Source organism: Diachasma alloeum, unplaced genomic scaffold (genome assembly GCF_001412515.2).
Source record: "Diachasma alloeum isolate Michigan unplaced genomic scaffold, Dall2.0 Dall_scaffold_00533, whole genome shotgun sequence".
In the NCBI taxonomy this organism is placed as follows: Eukaryota; Metazoa; Arthropoda; class Insecta; order Hymenoptera; family Braconidae; genus Diachasma; species Diachasma alloeum.
Window position 1 is genome coordinate 95,161 of NW_021680665.1, and position 18,880 is coordinate 114,040.

General features: G+C 37.2%; 1 protein-coding gene across 7 annotated transcripts in view; it reads right to left on the minus strand.

Moving 5' to 3' along the window:
* Positions 1-18,880, minus strand: part of LOC107042871 — a 66,901-nt gene that overhangs the window by 31,098 nt on the left and 16,923 nt on the right. For 6 of the 7 annotated variants that reach the window (XM_015264084.2, XM_015264081.2, XM_015264085.1 and 3 more), the window contains 3 exons: positions 12,996-16,461; positions 8,324-9,376; positions 6,782-6,856 (listed from right to left, as the gene is read on the minus strand). In XM_015264084.2, coding sequence (XP_015119570.1) covers positions 6,782-6,856; positions 8,324-9,376; positions 12,996-16,461 — 4,594 coding nt within the window. The remainder of the gene's footprint in view (positions 1-6,781; positions 6,857-8,323; positions 9,377-12,995; positions 16,462-18,880) is intronic. The other variant, XM_015264087.2, reaches the window with a different exon arrangement.

The following is an 18,880-nucleotide window of genomic DNA, read 5'->3' on the forward strand; positions in this document are numbered from 1 at the left end:
TTCTTTTTCTACGTATATAAATCGATTCTTATCATTGGGCATGCTTTTTCATGGCAATTCATGAGTTATTCATCATTGACAAATTGTTAATAATAATTGGATGAATAAATAATCATGCGGGTTTTTGATAGGTTACAACCTACGTGTAACTTGTGAGGTAACTGCGTGACGTTTCCGTGAGTTCCTTGTAGGTTGAAACCTATGTGGAACCGGTGACCAAGTCGGTTGCAACTGATAGGTAACTGATGATAAACCGACGAAATTTCTACTCGGGTAGTGGGTTTTTTTTACTCGCGTAGAATTCCACCCCTCGCCTTAGGCTCGGAATGCAAACTCATATTCGCCAGAAAAAATTTTTTCTGACGAAACATCCAATTTCCGTAGTAATTTTCACTTTTAGTTTGGGGGCGGACCAATACCAATCCCCGGACGAGGAAGAGTGAAGGTCAGTACGGAAAATACCTAAGCACGTTGTATGCATTAAGAACAAATCTTCTGTAAAACTTCAAACATATTTGATATGTACAGACATCTATATCTTTCATAACTGTATATGCCTTCACGTTTGAGTAAGCTTAAATAAATAATTATGTTTTTATCAAAATATTTATCGAATGCCCAACATTCCAGAAAAAATAGGTACAAAAATCCCTAACATCAATTTTTTTTGGGCTTCGGATTTGCCATGGAACTGCTTAAATACATATTGATTTTTATTGAATTATAACTTGCCAACCTTATCACATATTGTGCTATCTGAATTCCACATTGTATAATTCGAACTCATAAATGTCCAATTTGTTGTATGAAACTCAGCAGATATAATTAATTTAAGCACGTGATATTCACGAAAAACTTGAACAAAAATCCACCAATTCGGAGTCAAGGTTTATGAATTCCGTGCTTTTTCGGGCCATTCTAAAATTACGTAACCACATCGCAATTTTATTCCAATAATTAAATTAATTTCGATAATTCCACTAAGCTGCTATTAATGAATTTAAACCTCTTTGTGACATTACATATAATAAGATGGATGCTCACATAAATGTAAGGGTGACCGCAACGGCAGTTTTCCTTCTAATTAAAAACGAGCAGGGGACTGTGTGCATATGGCAACGCGCCATATGACAATGAGCATATCACTGAGTAATGTTTTATTTTTTTTCGCCATCAATACATTGATGGCGGGCTTCCAAATGGTCTGAATTATTCCAAAAGTTTACAGGGTGTCTCATAGCATGTGGCCAAAGCAAATTGCGTAGAATACCGTAAAGTGGCAGTGCAGTCTAAAGTCTAATATATGGTTGAAGTGAAGACCCCGCAAATTTCATTCCTGCTTCAGTCGCTCGGGAATTGCAGCACTAAAATGGAAAATTTAACCATCGAACAAAAATCATTCCTCATCAAATCATATTACCGAAAAGGAGATTCAGCTACTGCAGCTATAAGAGGATTTCATTCTGAGTATGGTACACACACTGGTGTGTCTGATTCGAGTCGCAAACGGTAAATAAAGTGAATGAACTAACTAACCAAAACATTTTTTCTTCTTTTGTTAAAAATTGACGCATTTTTCGACCAATTATGGGTATTTTGTGTATTTTCTGTAACCACGGATGAAGTTGTCCGCGCAACTGAAGAACATTTCCGCATCTTGAAAATGTTTTTAAACTTCCATCCCTACAAAATTTCTGTACATCAATTTTTAAGTGAGGATGCGATGGCGCGCCGTGTGCAATTTTGCCAAGAATTTCACAATTTTTTTGAATCCAAGGAAATGAAGGCACAGAATATCATCTTCTCGGACGAAGCACATTTCTACTTAGGTGGCTTAGTAAATAAACAAAATTTTCGCTTTTGGGGGACTAAATCACCTCACGTTATTGAAACCAAGTCCTCACACCCGAAAAAAGTCACTGCATGGGCGGCAATTACAATAAAACGTATTTTCCTTGAATTTATTGCGAGTCCGACAATCAGTGTTGATATTTACTGTGAGTTCTTGAAGACGAATTTCTTTCCTTGGGCACGAAAACATCAGTTAGTCAAGAATTTCTATTTCATGCAAGATGGTGCCGCCCCACACAGGACTGCTGGAGTATTTGAAATACTTTTTTCCGTTTACGGCACTCATGTGTTAGGCTTAGGTTACCCTAAGTATGCCATGGGGGCATGGAATGGCCGCCTTACAGTCAGAACTTATATCCCTGCGATTTTTGCCTATGGGGTTTTCTCAAGGACAAGTGCTATGAGAAGCATCCGATGACGGTCGGAGAGTTGCAAGACGCAATTAGGGATGCTATCCGAGCTGTTGATAGAAACACAATACAGCGCATCTATACCAATTTCGAACGCAGGATAGAGTTCTGTAGTACAAGTGATGGCGGACCCTTGGAAGGAATTGTATTGTAATTTGCCGAATGTTCCTTGTACAATAAAAAAAGAACAATTATTTACATTTTACTGTAACCAAGTTAGTTGCAATTTACTTTGGTCACATGCTATGGGACACCCTGTGTAGCTTTACAACACGAACTAGCAGCAAAAACTTCAGATATACACTGCCACCTCCATGGTGCTATGAAAATTCAAATGTTTCGAATACCTCATATGAACGTATATCCATATTTTCTGTCCAAATTGCAAGTTCATATTTCGATTCTTGCACAAGCTAGCGTGATTAGGAAGGTTTTTATGGAGAAACAAAAGAACGGGAATATCTCTAAAAGTTTGTATGAACGGGTATATATGTTTTGATTGATTTAAATAGAAGGTATTCAAACGAATATTTAACCCTAGATTGGTTATCCTATGAGGGAAACCCCGCCGCGTGTCGTTTTTCTTTAATTACAATTGACTGGCTAATCGGCAAAATTCAAAACAATTTGACTTTTTCAATTGAAGTGTCTAAAAAATTATAGTAATTTTTAGAAAAATATATTTCCCAAAATTTCTAGAGAAAACAAATTATTTCAGTCAGATGAATTTTTTTTCCCATGTTAACCCTCCTGAACTGGCGCGTAGAGCGGCGCACCGCCGCCAACTACTCAACCTATAGGGCGCCACTGCAGTGCAAGTGAGACGTAAGAGATCTAGCCAGTTCAGGAGGGTTAAGGATAATCGGGCGAGCCCGGAGGGTTGGAAAAAAAGCAGCCATTTTTTTACGTATTCTTTAAATGATGGAAAAGGCGTGTGCAAAGTTTCAGACTGCTGGGGAGCATGGTTAATTTATTATGAATTTTTGAAAAAGTGGTCATTTAACCCGTGATCTTATGGAAATCAAAACAAAAACTGCAAAACCCAAAGAAAAAATGCATACTCCAAAGTCATGAAACTTTAGAGACATTTAGAACATCTGATGAATGATTTTTTGAGTGAAAAAGATTGTCGCCTAGGAGCATTGTTTATTAATAATAGTGAAAAAAGTACTGAAAAATGAAATTTCTGCGCACGCAGCCCAAACGAGTCACAACGTCCCAAGTACTGATTGGGTGGGAGTAGCGCGGTCAATTTAAACGTCACTTGAGAGAGAGAACGATGAAGCGTTGTGATTGGAGCTCCCTCGAGCCTTTGGTACCAGCTCCTGGTGAAAAAAAAAAAAACTACCGACAAGTTGCCACTTTTTCGCATGGATTAATATTTTTTCATTTATTAAAAAAAAACCATCTGAAAACGCGTGGAACAGATACAAATAAATTTAATTAGCTGCAAAAATAATTTTTAACCGGGGATATACCCTAATATTGCCTGAATTGTGAATCCGAATGGGAAATAGTATATTTCAGCACGTGTGGGGCAATTTCGTCTTTAACGTGTGTGGGGTTTACAGCATGAGCCGAAGGCGAGTGATGTAACCACACACGTTAAGGACGAAATTTCCCAACAAGTACTGAACAAAATTTTATGTCACGAAGCCTGAAACCGGCTGAATTAGACACGAGACGCGAAGCGTCGAGTGTGTAATCCAGCCGGTTTCAGGCCTGAGTGGTATAATAGGATTTTTCCGGCCTGTTGCGATGGGGTTTTTTACTCGTGTGGCGTTGGCCTCTGAGCCGTAGGCGAGGACTGGCCAACCACACGAGTAAAAAAACACCATCGCAATAGCCCAGGAACAATATTTTTCTGTAGTGATTTTCAAGTTTTCGAGTTTGGGAAGCATGTAATACCAATTCCCAGATGAGAAATCGTGAGAAGCAGTACAGAAAAATTTTTTTGTTCAGCGATTGGTTTTCTGCAGGAAAACAATAGAAACCCCTCCGCCTCACCTCCGACATTTCCTCCTCGCCCGATTATCCTTAAATGAAACTGTGCATGGAGCCTATTCTCGAATTGAAATCGTACGATCGAACTGGACAAGTCGTATGCGACTCATCGTACGCCTTATGGGTCGCATGAGATCTGCCAGATCTTCAACTCGAGAATAGACTCCCATGACGCGACGTTGCAGGAAACTCGCTAATCGTGCCCGGGCAGTGTAGAGTGCATTCGGTAACGCTAAAGCCTACATAACACGGCGGTGAATCCCGCGGCGGTGACCAACGTCGCAGGATTGCGTTTGATGACCAGACTAGGGTTAAAAAAAATGAAAGCGGTTGCGTAGTTCTAAAAATACTGCATATAAAAGATTTTCAGAAAAAGTCGAATATCTCCGAAACTACGGACGTGATTGAACCCATCTTCAATGCAAACCATTGCTATCATAAAAGGAAGATTCTCTCCAACTTTCAAGTTGATATCTCGCTTTTTGCACAAGCTAGAGTAACTACAGTTTTTTTATGAAAAAACTAAAAGGCGGGAATATCTCGAAAACTTTATATGAACGTGTGTATGTTATGATTGATATAAATAGAAGACATCGAAACGAGTATTTTGAAAAAAAAATCAAAATCGGTACACTAGTTTTGAAGATATTTGCGGAAAACAAGGTCGCCATTTGCTACGATAATAATTATCGTATTATACATTATTCATATTTTCTCTATTGAACTCATTTCTCAATATTCATTAAAAACGCTGTTTCAAAATGTTCAGAATTTTTTCTCCTTTTTTCTTTAATGCAAATTCATAATTTTCAGGAGTCTCTGAGTGACGGGGCATCGATTTGAAATTTCGAGATAAAAATGGAAAGAAAAAAGTAATCTAGATAACGTTCGGCAGATAATGGAGCCGATCATTAAGACCTATAATCTGACAAAATTTCAGATTTTTTGTAATTATTTTAGATACTTAATTACTCCGTTGTCCGAAAATTGACCACCGCAATTGACATGCTCACATACAGACATGATCGCCAAACTTCCTATTTTGACGTTTCAGACTGTTCTACATAATTTTCAATCAAAATTAGAAAATGTGAAAATTGGACGATTACAACGCTTCCATTCGGAAGCAAAATTAAATGATAAAGGCATTCTAAATTAAAAAGACATTAAATTCCAAAGCGCCTGGTGAGGCATAAATATCAAACCTTACTAGGACTTAGCATTACGCAGGGTTCACAATGGCGACGCAACTGGTATGAACCCTACAAAGCCCCAATATTATAAGTATTTATAATTTATATCTGGCGTGGTCGCTCAATTTTAGTATTACCCTTTTTGGAATTGCACATACTTGAATTATACAACTTTGCACAATAAATTAAACATTTACAAGTTTGAATTGTACAATGTGGAGTTCAGATTGCACAGTGTGTAATTGAGATGGAACATTTCAATTGAGTAGAATTCAATACGCATATTGTGTAATTAAAATGCGAAGATTACAATTATTGTAGAAGGGTCTCAATGCAAAGCATTCCATGTGTCAAAAACTGAAGGAATTCCATTGTCTGTAATGGAATGCGCGGTCAAGAAAATGCTATGTCGTTAAAGTACGTCCAATTTTATAATACTGTGCTACCGAAGCGATAGTTCCATAACAGCCTGTCAATATCTTTCTCCTCTTGTGACACATAGCTCTCATATATTCGTAAAAAGGTATCACGAAATCCAAAGCATTACACTCTGATCGGCCGAAATGAGAACGAAGAAAATGATCCTTCCAATACCTGTCAGCCTTCAAAATTCGTCGAATGCTTCCCTCAAGTTTTCGTGCATATCAACAATTGAAATGAGCTTTCCAATGAATTCCTTCTCGCTGCTATGCAAGAAAAATATCGGAAAATTTCAGAAAATTTTGAAAATCTCGATATATTATAACCGATAATGAGAAATGTGAGAGAAAATAATAAAAGTTCTCTTGATAATAATTACAGATATATTTGCAGAATAATCTGTATATGACTTCATTTAGTTTCTCTTTGCCATTCTATTGGATTCACCTCAGAAGAAAATGATTTAGTGAAAAAAATATTGTTCAATAATTTTTTCAATTTACTAAATTTGCTCCAAAAATGACTACTTATATTTTCACTCGTTAACGAGATATTTTGATAACAACTCCGATGTGACTTAGATCGCTTTATTACTTTTCACTGAAATTTAAATGAGATAGAATTAATTTTAAAAAATGAATTCCAACAAAACCAAATGACTAAAATACACTGGAAAAATGAAGAACAATCTATTGAGGAGAAAAATTCTCGGGAAAGCAAAAAACAAAACGAAACCTGCATTCAGATCGATAAATTGCGGAAAGATTGCAAAAAAAAAATGATGTGAAGAAATCAAATGTTGAAAACTCAGCGAAATTAGAACTAAAAATACATTGCGAAGAACATTAAAAAATCACAGGATTGGAGGAGAAAAATCTGGATAAGGGGAGCTTGAAAACTCACCGATCGATGCCTACGATGAGCTTTGTAGGAAGATCGATGGCTGCTCTGACGAGTCAGTGAACCATGTCTGACCTGCTGCGTTCCAAAAATCATATACAGGGTTTTATATTACCCAATTAAAAGAATTGTTTATGTTTAATCTATTCATGTATCGAAACCCAAAGAATATTAGACGTTGAAAATAAATGTGAGAACCATTGTACTCGATAATTCAATCAAAGCACATTTCTCCGATTGTTAATCTTTTTGACATGGAGATCTTCTAGAGTTAGCAGAAATCGACCAAATTAGGTCACTATATGATTTTCAGTTTTTTAACCGTTAAGTGGTCGCGCTTTTCTAGCAGCTCACTCGCACTGCAGAGACGTCCTATAGGTTGACTAGCTTTGCGTGAGGGAAATGCTTATAGCTTGCTTACTGACGGATTAAGGGTTGAATCTAAAAGGAATGTAAGGAAGAATAATCGCGAAATAAAAACCGAAATGGCAATTATTTTAATACGTTTTCTAATTTCCCGGACTGGATTTTCCACCTATAGAGAGGAACAAGGAAATTCTGGAATGGAGAATGTTTTTTTCAGTTATAGAATATGAGTTAAATCGTTGGGTCCTAGAAAATTCTTCCCGCTGTTGCAATTAAAAATTTTCATATAACAGATATTGATAGTTTGTATTAAAATTTTTCCCATAACAAATAGTAATCAACTATTTCTGTTACCAAGTTTAATGTAGGCCCAATATCACTGAGATTCGATAACTTTTGGAGGATGAAAAATTATGTAACTTATATGTAATTAAAGCTACAATATTCCGTTTTTCAATGACGTTTATTTACTTGCAATATCTGTTATAGATTTGGAATTCTTCACTTGTGGCTTGCGTCTACATGACATAAGGGCGTCGTACTTGTGGGGTTATTAGGATAAAGATTGGGGATGGAATAAAATGGGAATTCCTGCAAAACCTAGGCTGAAATATTCAATTCTATTTTGTATGTATTTTTATTTTCTATCCGAATGTTCCCATAAATCATTAACAATTTTTAATTGTTTATTTTGGGAAAACGTTCTTGAATTAGAAATATCTTCAAATTAACAATTTATCATTATTTTTCTCACTACTGTTCTGGAATCAGAACAAACATCCACGAATTGAAAACTAGTTTCCTCAAGATAGAAGTAGAAATAGGACAGCAATAAATGAAGAATGTTCTGAGTGTGATTCAGTAGTGAAGTGATAAAATGAGTCGAGTTTAGGAGCAATTCCTAGAATAATCATTGCGAGACCATTTTCATAGGTTCTAAGATCTCCCTATATTTCTTTAGCCTTATTCATATCGGATATGATTCACTCATGAAGAGGGAGAATTATGTGAACGCGAAGTGTTTACTGCTGTTCTACTGATTTTTGAAATAATGCAGAGCTACTAAGGAATCCTCGATTTTTCAATTATTAATTCAAATATTTTTGAATCAGTAATACTTGTTCACCCATCGTAAAGCCTTGAAAATGAGAAAAAAAAAATTAAAATAATAAAAATTACCTTAGATGCATCGAGACTATGATCTCGATCCCTAGGTCTTCTGCTCGTCACTGGACTGCCTCCAGCAGATTGATCAGGAGGTCCGTGGGCTACCAGTGGCAAACTCCGAGTAGGGTCCAACCTAAGCTGCTTCACGATATCCTCAATCAACTCGACAAAAGTTTCACATTGGGTCTGAGGCAGGAGATTCTCAGCAATCAGATTATTAGCAATATCCAGCGGCACCATGTCATCTCTATCAAACTTGAACGTAACTGTTTTCTGTTTACTAGTGTCCAACTGACACTCAACAGTCATGGATTGTCCCTCAGAATTGCTCACGGATAAAACCGTCAATTTAATTCCAGGTTTCTTCCTTTTTGTGCCAGATCGTTTGACTCTGCTTCTTTCTGGTGCAGCAACGTTATCAGAGCTTTCAGGCTGATTATCAAACGATGCAGAAGTACCTGATTGCTCTTGTTGTAGACTTTGAGGTCCATCAGATGTAAGAGAAGTGACAGACTCCATTGTGTCTTGTTTGGTCAATGAATTTTGAGGAGTCATGGTGATGACTTCCTGAGGGTGAATTTGTGGCTGTATTTGAGGCTGAACCTGTGGCTGAACTGCAACCTGGACCTGAGTCTGTGTCTGAACCTGAGCCTGCATTTGTGACTGTATTTGAGCCTGTTGCGGTTGAATACTCTGCTGTGTAGGAATAACATTAGTGCTAGTAGCCTGAATCTGATTCGTCTGTGTATACTGCATTTGCATCATCACTTGTGCCTGCCCACTGGAGATTACATTTTGATTCTGCACATTATTCGACAACTGTCCAGCCGCTTGTATGTTCTGAACACTGGCAGTCCCAAGGGATTGAGGCTGACTCGTTTGAACGAATCCTTGGGATGCCGTTACGTGCACAGGGGTATTCGATACCTGCACGTAGGTCTGCGACGTTGATTGATTGGAATTACAATGAGTTGGAGCATTAGAGTTATTGGGATAGTGGTATACTTGTTGCTGGATGTTCTGTTGGTAGATAGTAGCTCCATGTTGATAGTACTGCTGTTGGACCTGCAATCATCCAGAGAATCATTTTAGACAATTTAGACGTTCCTACGTATCACTAAGCCAAGTACTTCCGTTCGTTAGGGCGGATTTTGGTCATTTAAACCGGTCTCTTAAAATAGTGTGAATAAACTCCAATTGAGTCGTTGATTGTAACGAGGAAAAATAAATTCAAAAAGCCCAAAAACATTATTCATCATTTTTCCCATAAATTTTAATTATCCTTTACACCGAACCCCTCTGAAAACGCACATTTACCATACCCCGCGGTTTGTCAGACCGCTACTCCGTCTAGATCGTATTTCCCGTTTGTTTGAGCGAATGAATCAATACTTTTTGTCACTGAAGGTTCAAATGAGGGCTAAAACGAAGAAAGATCAAGCAATGGAAAAGCTAAACGATGGAAGGGTCAAACGGAGAAGGGTTGGACAGAAGAGTCAAAACGTATGAGTATATTCAATTTTTTTTTCTTCGCACATAAATGTTTGTTATGAACATTTTTTCATATAAATTTCGCATGTTAATCCTCGATTATCGAACTAACAAAGATATGGGGTTCATTATGAATAATTGGTGCCAATTATTATTTTTTATCAATTCCCTCAGAGAATAAATTAGAAGAAAAAAAATGTAAAACATTTTGTATTGATTGGAACTGATGAAATAGGAAGCTACTGGAAGTTTGAATTTTTTTTCCTACATTTATCAATAGTTATATACGGTCAAAGTTTTGATAGCGGTCCCACAGACCGGGAGTTCGGTGTAAAGGTTAAACCAAATTCTCGATCACTAACAAATAAAAGCTCTTTGAAAAATGCATTTCCATTGTATAATTAAAGAAATGATAATTTTTGACTCAAAAACTCATACTAAAGATGAATAATAGAAGATATAATGAGTCTAACCTCCACCATTTGCTAAAATTTAATTGAATATTCACTTATTCGGGGAATAAGTGCATGAATAATAGCGATTTTCAGTCATTTTCAACACTTGCCTCACTGACAAAATTAATAAGCGCCAAACTACGGCAAAATACAAACTCTAAGTGGTGCCAAAATTTTTGTCATTTTTTTGACATCTCTGGTGAAAATATCTACTATTCTAGCCACTATGACAAAAATTTATGTGATTCTAGCCTTAATTCCCTACATTTCAAAAAAATCGAATTTCCACCTACAAGACATTAAAAAAATAAAAAAGATGAAGTTTTTCATTTTTCACTGAAAATCCTCCCATGAATTATCTCTACCGGTCTGTTAATTAGTAATTATAACTAGGCTGGTAGTGTGAAATATCATACTTCGCCAGGAAATCAACTGCCGAGCAAACTGGGAAGTGGGGTGTAATGATACCCCCGGAGAAAAAAAGATTTCCATTGAAATTTCAATTCTCATTAAATTCTGGTTCAGAAAACTGAAAAATTCAGACGGATCAAACAATATGGGTCAATGAGGATCCAAAGATAGACTGAATAGTGCAAATGAGATCTTTCATTATCAAAAAATTAGAAAATTAATTTTTTCCATTAAAAATCGCGATAAGTCGGTTTCGCACTTTTATTATGAAAATTAATGAAGGTGAGAAAACCAACAGAACAAGCAAAATGATTATAAGGGTCGAATGGAAGACATGAGAAAAATGATAGAAGGGATCATATGGTCCAAACAGGAGCGGGTATCCGAATAATATTTACAAAAATAATCAAAATAAATAAATGAGCTAATCCGCCAATTCTGTTTAGGAAAAATTGCCTCTAAATTTAAACAGTTTTTTTGTCCATTTCTCACCGAAAATTATAGCTCAAAACAAGAAAAACGAGGGCAACCGGGGCTCTCTAGCTCAATTATTGATGAAGATATTGAAGATTGAATTTGTTTTTCTTCTAAAAATTTTTTTACTATAAACAACAGCAACAAAAATTAAACTAAAGATTTGGTAGGAAATTTTCTCAACTTCTGGGAAAAAAACACTTTTGTTTAAGTACCTATGTATTTTAGTACGGAAAACTCTTAAAGAAAGTTACAAGTGGTCACTTCAGGTGTTCCCACTCGTTTTTGTTTTTTCGGCTTCGCCTCTGGCCGCCAATTTCACACTCGTGAAAATTCCGTTTCACTCGTATCGAAATATACTATTTTGTCATAACGGTCATAGGTAGGGAGTCACACGGCCGAAAAAAAACTTTTCTAGCTGATATGATTGGAGAGCCCTCGCTGTTGGCTCATATTCGCCAGAAATTTGTTTCTACCTAATGACGAAATGAACTATCGGGGACTTCGGAACTAATGGAACTAGATACTTGAAAAGTTCAGTATATATGTACTTTCGGGCTATTTTGGTGAACTCTAAATATTGGGACTATCACTTCGAAGTTAATATATTATCGGAACCTGTTCAGTATTAATGTATTAAAACCTCTTTGAGACAACTCACAATATTACGGTTATTCACATGCATACACGGGTCTTCTCTTCTAGCACCCTCCCTCTAGAGGTAAAATTAATTTAAATAAAAAAAAAAAGAAATAATTAAGGTATTCAATTTTAAATACAAGAGCGCATGGTAAGACATTTTTATCGAGCCCTACTTAGGGTTCGCAACATACAGCTGGTATAAACAGCAAAAAGCCAAACACAAAAAATTAAAATTAAATTTTAATGTTTCACCAGCCCACCAAAATTTAGGATCACTGCGGCGACAATTTACATAGTGTTCCTACTTTTTATGGATATAGACATTATGTTTAAGAGGCAATGGAACTTACCATCAGAGTAGAAACTGGAGTCCAAGTTTTTTCATCGTCAGATGACTATTTAGCAAACCCCAAATTCTTATATCATCAATAATCAATAATCTTGATATCTATAGTGTAAGAATTTGGGTTTTACTAAATAGTCGTCTGACGACGAATAAACTTGGAATCCAGTTTCTACTCTGATAGTAAGTTCTATTGCCTCTTGAAGAATCTAAATTCTAGCGTACAAGTACACTAAGAAAATTACTCTTCCATAAAAGTCAAGTATCCCCCCCGACTTGAATCAAATATCAATTCAACTTGAATCGAGTTGTAGAATCTACTTGAATCAAGTAGTGTTGAACTTCAATTGAAGCGCAAAATCTACTTGAATCAAGTCGTTATGTCGGTTTACACAATTTAAGTGACAGACTGTTCAAGCCGTTTATATCGACTTGAAATAGGTTAATTCTTGTCTGCTTAGGGGGATATATATTCCTGACAAGTCCATTGAGTACCCTTGGCGGGGAAAAAAAATCAAAGGGTCAAATGTCACCCAACATGAGAGTTGAAAAAAGAGCGATATCGGTTTTTGGAAAATTTAGACTTCTTTTGAGAAAATCTTGACCAATTAATTAATTTTTGTAAATTCTTAGTATTCTAAAAATTGAATGAAAAAATGTTCTACGGGCTGAGTAATTGAATTTTCATTTCGCTCGTGGTCATCTAATGATTAAGATAAAAAATTGAGTGAGCGTCCATTTTGTTTCATTTGATGGATAGTATCGAAATTGAACGAAAAATTAAAGTTGAAAAGCACGGTGAGAACAACTCATACTGATATTTGATTAAATCGCCCTTTTCCAAAGACCCTTCATTATGAATTTTTACCTGGATTGGTGCTGAACTCATTTGGTTCGGGAGCATTTGATGTGATATTTGTTGTTGTTGCATCTGTCCCTGTGCGTACTGCATGTGGGGTTGACCCTGTTGAAGGACCTGCTGAACTTGTTGCTGAGGCTGATTCAGCTGCATCTGAGACTGCACTTGGCCCTGCTGTTGCACAGCCATCTGATTGATTTGCATATACTGCTGGGACTGCTGCAATTGCCCCTGAGCCTGATTAATGAGTGGCTGCTGCTGAACATGCGCTTGTTGTTGAACGCCAGTTTGGATCAACTGTGGGAACTGAGGAGGCCCCTGAATAGACTGTGGTGTGGAACATTGTGAAGAATTAGCACTCAATGCCTGGGCAATCTGCTGAGTGTATTGAGGCTGTTGCTGGCTCTGCGTCGGATATTGGATTTGCTGATACACTTGAGGCTGACTTCCCTGAGCGACTTGAGCCATTTGCTGAGCTTGTTGGGGCTGCACAACGGCAGTCGTCTGTTGAGTCATCATCGCTTGTTGTTGAACCATCTGTACTTGTTGTGGCTGCATATTTTGTTGCATGTTCTGCTGAGTGTTTGGAGGAATTTGCTGTGATTGTTGGGGCATCTGAGGTTGCATCTGCGATTGGATCTGAGAAGGTTGCATTTGAATATGTCCTTGCATCTGCATACTCAATTGTTGTTGTTGTAGTTGTTGCTGTTGCTGTTGTTGTTGTTGTTGTGTTTGTTGCTGTACCTGCAGCTGTGGTTGCAATTGTGATTGTAATTGTGACTGTGAAGACTGTTGCTGTTGCTGCTGCTGTGGTTGATTTTGTTGCTGAATCTGCTGTTGGGGTTGAATCTGCACCTGTTGTAGTAAATTCGACGGATTCTCCACTACAGCTTCTCTATCAAGTCGCTCTTTTTCTTCCTTGGTTTTCCGTTCTTCCCGATCCCGAAATAAAGCAGCGATTTGTGATTTCAACATTTTTGTTACTGCCTTAGCATCCTCTTCAAGTATCAAACTCGATTTGGCCATTTCAAGTGCAACCTCTTCAGCATTATCCGACTGAATATCAAATTCAAATTGAATAGCTTCATTCTCTTTATGCTTATTACTACGTTTCTTTGGATCTAAAACACGTAATCTAAATTCAACACGCGATAATTCGGTATCAGCAACCGCAGTATCGCGGGATACCATTTCTAGTTTCAGTCCCACGTCCTCAGCGAAGAATTCGTGGTTTAATAGATCCTTAACCAGTGGTCTTTCTTCTTTTTTTAGCCTTATGCACATCTCAATTATCTCACGCACCTCGGGGTTCTCCACTTTGTCGTAAGATAAGGGTTTAACACCGGAAACAACTCGTTTGTAGATTTGTGCTGGTCCAGTGCACTCGGAGTAGGGATACTCACTCGTCGCCATCTCCAACATGCACATCCCGAAGGCATAAACGTCCACTGACTCATCGTAGTGCTCCTCATACATCTCTGGTGCCATAAACTCAGGTGTTCCGATCACACTCTTCGCAAAACTTCGGTTTTTCAATGTAGCTAGACCTAAATCACCGATTTTAACATGGCCAGTTGGTCCTGTAATAAAGATATTATCACATTTGAGGTCTCGATGAATTATTGGAGGTGACCTAGAGTGCAAAAATGCGAGACCCTTTAATATTTGTCTGCACCAAGACTTGACAACTTTAGGACTCAATTTTTTGAAACGCCTCAGGTATGTCTTGAGCGTTCCGGATGTCATTAACTCGGTTACGAGTACAATATACTTTCTCCGAGTTAGAGTGACCTCCCAGTAGTCATAGAAGCGTACAATATTGGGATGTTGCAACCCCTTCAACATCTCTGCCTCTTCACGAAACCTCAATCGTTCCGTTTTATTTAGTTTTTTCTCTTGGAGTTCGCACCAGGCTACTGCAACCCCAGTCTGCGTATCCAGACCTCGATAAACAGTTTTGAAACTTCCTCGACCGATTTCCTCTTCGAATTTTAAGAATCTCTCGTCAGGGGAAATACCAATGGCTTTCTCGTCGTCACCGTCGTCTTCAACAGTCTGAACCTTAACTTTCATCATTAAATTTCTCACATCCTCCATTGTCATCGTTTCTTGAGTTAATTTAGTGGCATCAGCCTTGAAATTCTCGTCCAATAATGGGCCTATAAATCCCTCGATCGTCTCTTCTTGGCCAGATGTATCCTTCTGATCATTGCGAATCATTTCCGATTCTATTTCTCTCGTATTCACCGTCGAATCGATCGTTTTCGATACTTGGGACAGTTCAGCTTCTAATTCTGGCTCTGCGTCGAGTGAAGGAACTTTACCAAGTTTACTCAAGGATTCTCGAAGTGCTTGAGCTGCTACAATATCACTTATACTCGTACCATTGTCATCTTCATATATTGTCACTGTTTCTTCGACTTCAATCGACGAAACGTCAGAAGAGGATACGTCTCTCGTCTCTTGATCTTTTTCCGTCATTATTGATTCACCCGTTACATCAGCCATCATGAATCTCATGTTCTTCATTGTTGATAATTTGAATTTTTCACTTCCATCATTGTGTTGATCTTCATCTCTCGAAGATGATGGTAAAGATTTTTTACTGAAGTCAATTTCTGGTGCTTCGCTTGAAATCTTTCGCTTTGGAATTTGTGACGTTGTGTCTACGGAGGTTTTTCGTCTTTCTTTAGTCTCATTCTTAATTTTTGTTTCTTGTTTTGTGATGGATGATGACGATTTATCGATATCCATTGACCGATAATGGCTCGAAGGGGTTTTGGAGCGTTTACTCTCGCCATCGAGTGTTTTAAAGGAGATTTTCCGCACTGGAGTCGAGGTTTTAGAGCTTTCAGAAGCGTCTGAGTGTCGTTCTTGTGAATAGTTTGATTTTCTTGGGAGATTATCGTCAGTTAATGGTGTTTCAGAATCCGTGGGGGGTACTCTATCTGCAGTCTCTTCTTCATTACTTATTTTTCTAGATTTTACTGGACCAATTAGAGTGGAAGGACTTGAACTGAAACTGGGTATTCTAGACATTGCTTCACTAGCTGATGAAACCTCCTCGACATCACTACAACCGGTATCACTTGTCTGATCTTGGCTTATCACCTGAGGAAGTTTCTTTGATGATGTTAATCCGTTTGTAATTACAGTGGATTCTACAGTCTCTTTCCGTATTTGCTTTTTATTTGAGTTACGATTTGTGTTTGAATTCCTACGAGCACTACTTCCACCACTCCCTGAAGGATTTATTATGCCTAGTTTGCGTTGGCGACGGTGGTTACGCTGGGTGGTGACGACACTGCAACTATTTGTGGGCTCATCATTGGCTATGTGGCCCACTTCCAGGGTAATGCCGGTCTGGGGATCGGTATCGTTACTGACGTTACCACTGGCCAAAAGTTTTGGACACAAACCGGAAAGACCCACACCCCCCGTTCCCCCTGACGTACGTTGTTTCGTTGTTTCATACCTGAAAGAAGATTGACAGTTTAGTTTAGACTTTAGAATGGATTCTAAAGTCTTTGGCTTCGTTAGTCAAAAGTAAAATGATGAAACGATTCTTCATTGATTGGTAAGTATGAAATTATTTTAATAACCAGTGATTAACAAAGAAAAAGACAATAGAAATTTTTCTTGGAATTCTGTTATCTACAAAAAATGTCTTTTGATATTTATGAATAAAGTAAAATGTTTCCTAGAGCGTTACATGACTTTAAAAAATGATCAATTTAACTGCGTTGCGCTCCATTAATTAACTGCTGAATTGACTGAAAAAAAAATTACTATTGTCGATGATTCAGGGAAGACAAATGTTTTTATTTAGTATTTGAGTTTCAACAATGTTAGTTATTACATTTCTATAGTGAAATGAAAATGTGTACATTATTTTTCGAATATTTAGGGAGAGTAGTGGTGTGAAGAAATTTGACAAAAGACCGTTTTTGAAGAAAATTCTTTCAGACATCAAGAAGTTTTTACCATCATTTGTATAAATCAATTTCTTTTTTGTTCTGAGAATATCTTGTTAAGAAAAAAGATTCTAAATAGAGTAATATTCGTCTAAATCTACCAGTTTTCGAAATATTTGCAGAATAATCCATATTGAAATTCTTCACAATATTTTCTTAGCTCTCAACTAAGACAATATTTGTAAAGGACTTCCTGCCAGTACTGATCTAATTTACTTATTATTTACTCATTATATTCTCGTATTTCATTAAATCGATTGAAACAGAAATAAAAAATATAGAAGATTTTGTGATTAAATTAAAGTTTTGCTACTTCTATTGCAGTTTCATTAATTACTCTATATTTGGCACTTAACAAATGAATAATTATTGAATACATATTTTTACGGAGGTATACGTAGAGGTATATTCATTATGTAAAATTCTCAAACAGCCTGAATATGCATTCTATATATTTTGTTTCAGAATTTCAATGAATGAGTGTATCATCTTTCGAACGGTATCCCCATTGTTTTTAGATTTTTCGGGAAATTTCCCTGTTGAACCCCCTCTGCCACAATCAAAAGAATCCTCTAGTGTGCTGCGCAAGGTCATAAATACCACAATACTCTCTTCAGTGTTATTAGTAATGTTTTAAAGGACTTTTCTGCCACAGCGATGACTTACAACGTATAATGTCAAAAAATTGAGGAAGCACTTTGCCATTTAAGTTGTCATTTGCGCAGAAACATAGTGCAGTACATTTTACACATCAGTTCTTCGCGGGAAAGGTGGTTGGAGGCCTCTATTTTTTCTCTGCACTATTTTTCTCTATACTAGACTATTATCGTTTTACTATAGTCGTAATGTAATCAACGAATTCTTCAAAAAGTAATAATCGCATTAAAGAGAGATTTATCTGATTTACGATCTACATATATGTGGGCGTCCGCATGAAAAGGGACCACTTTGTTGATTCTATTTTCCGAGATATTCACGTTTTTCTCTTGCCAGCTCCCATTTAAACCCATGTTAAATTATTTTTTCGATCGTCTATAGCGTCGTCACTCTTTACGCTATCAAGTTCATTTTTGGCTCTAAATTTGCAGAATCAAATCAAGATTATCGGCATATACATAACTCCAATAGTGCCAAAGTGGTCCCTTCTCATGCGGACGTCCACATATGATGAGCTGAAGGAATCACATATGATGATCTTCTCCGGTAGACCGAAGGAATTTTTTCCATAATCAAAATGAAAATGTAGATTTTGAAACCCCTTACGCCCAGGCCTTATGGCATGATCCAAAATAATTTTTTCAATTGTATCATCTATGTTTTGCTTAATAAAAAATAGGGACATTTGGACGATTTTCCAAGATGAAAACTAATGAAATTCGTTTGACCCTATTCAATATTCCAAAATCGATGATATATCCCTGACGCTCGGGCAATAGTTTACTAAATTACTGTCATGTGAACTATATAAATTTATAGCAAGATTGAATAAATCATTAATAACAGTGGCTAGAATAGTTAAGAATAGATGATCTAAAATTTTTTCTTCTCGTATACCTTCGGGTCTTTACGATTTGTTCCCTTCCCACCCCCCAAACCCCTGTACAGCATTCGCCGAAGGACAAGGAAAAATCTCATTTGAGGGAAAAACCTGCCCAGGTCCAGTTGTCTCTTGCGAAAGTCCCGCTCGACAATGAAACCGTGAGATTTAGAGTGTCACAAATTTTGCCCCCCCCCAGCCGGGAATCGAACCCGGGTCTCCCGCATGCCAATCCCACACTCTAACCACACAGCCACCGCCGTCGGTGAATAGATGATCTATTTAATAGAAATGAATTCGTAGATTATTTTTCAAACATTGTCCTAGCGGGTAATTTTACAGATAGCGAAAATGATCCAATATTTTCCCCTAGACTACCACCA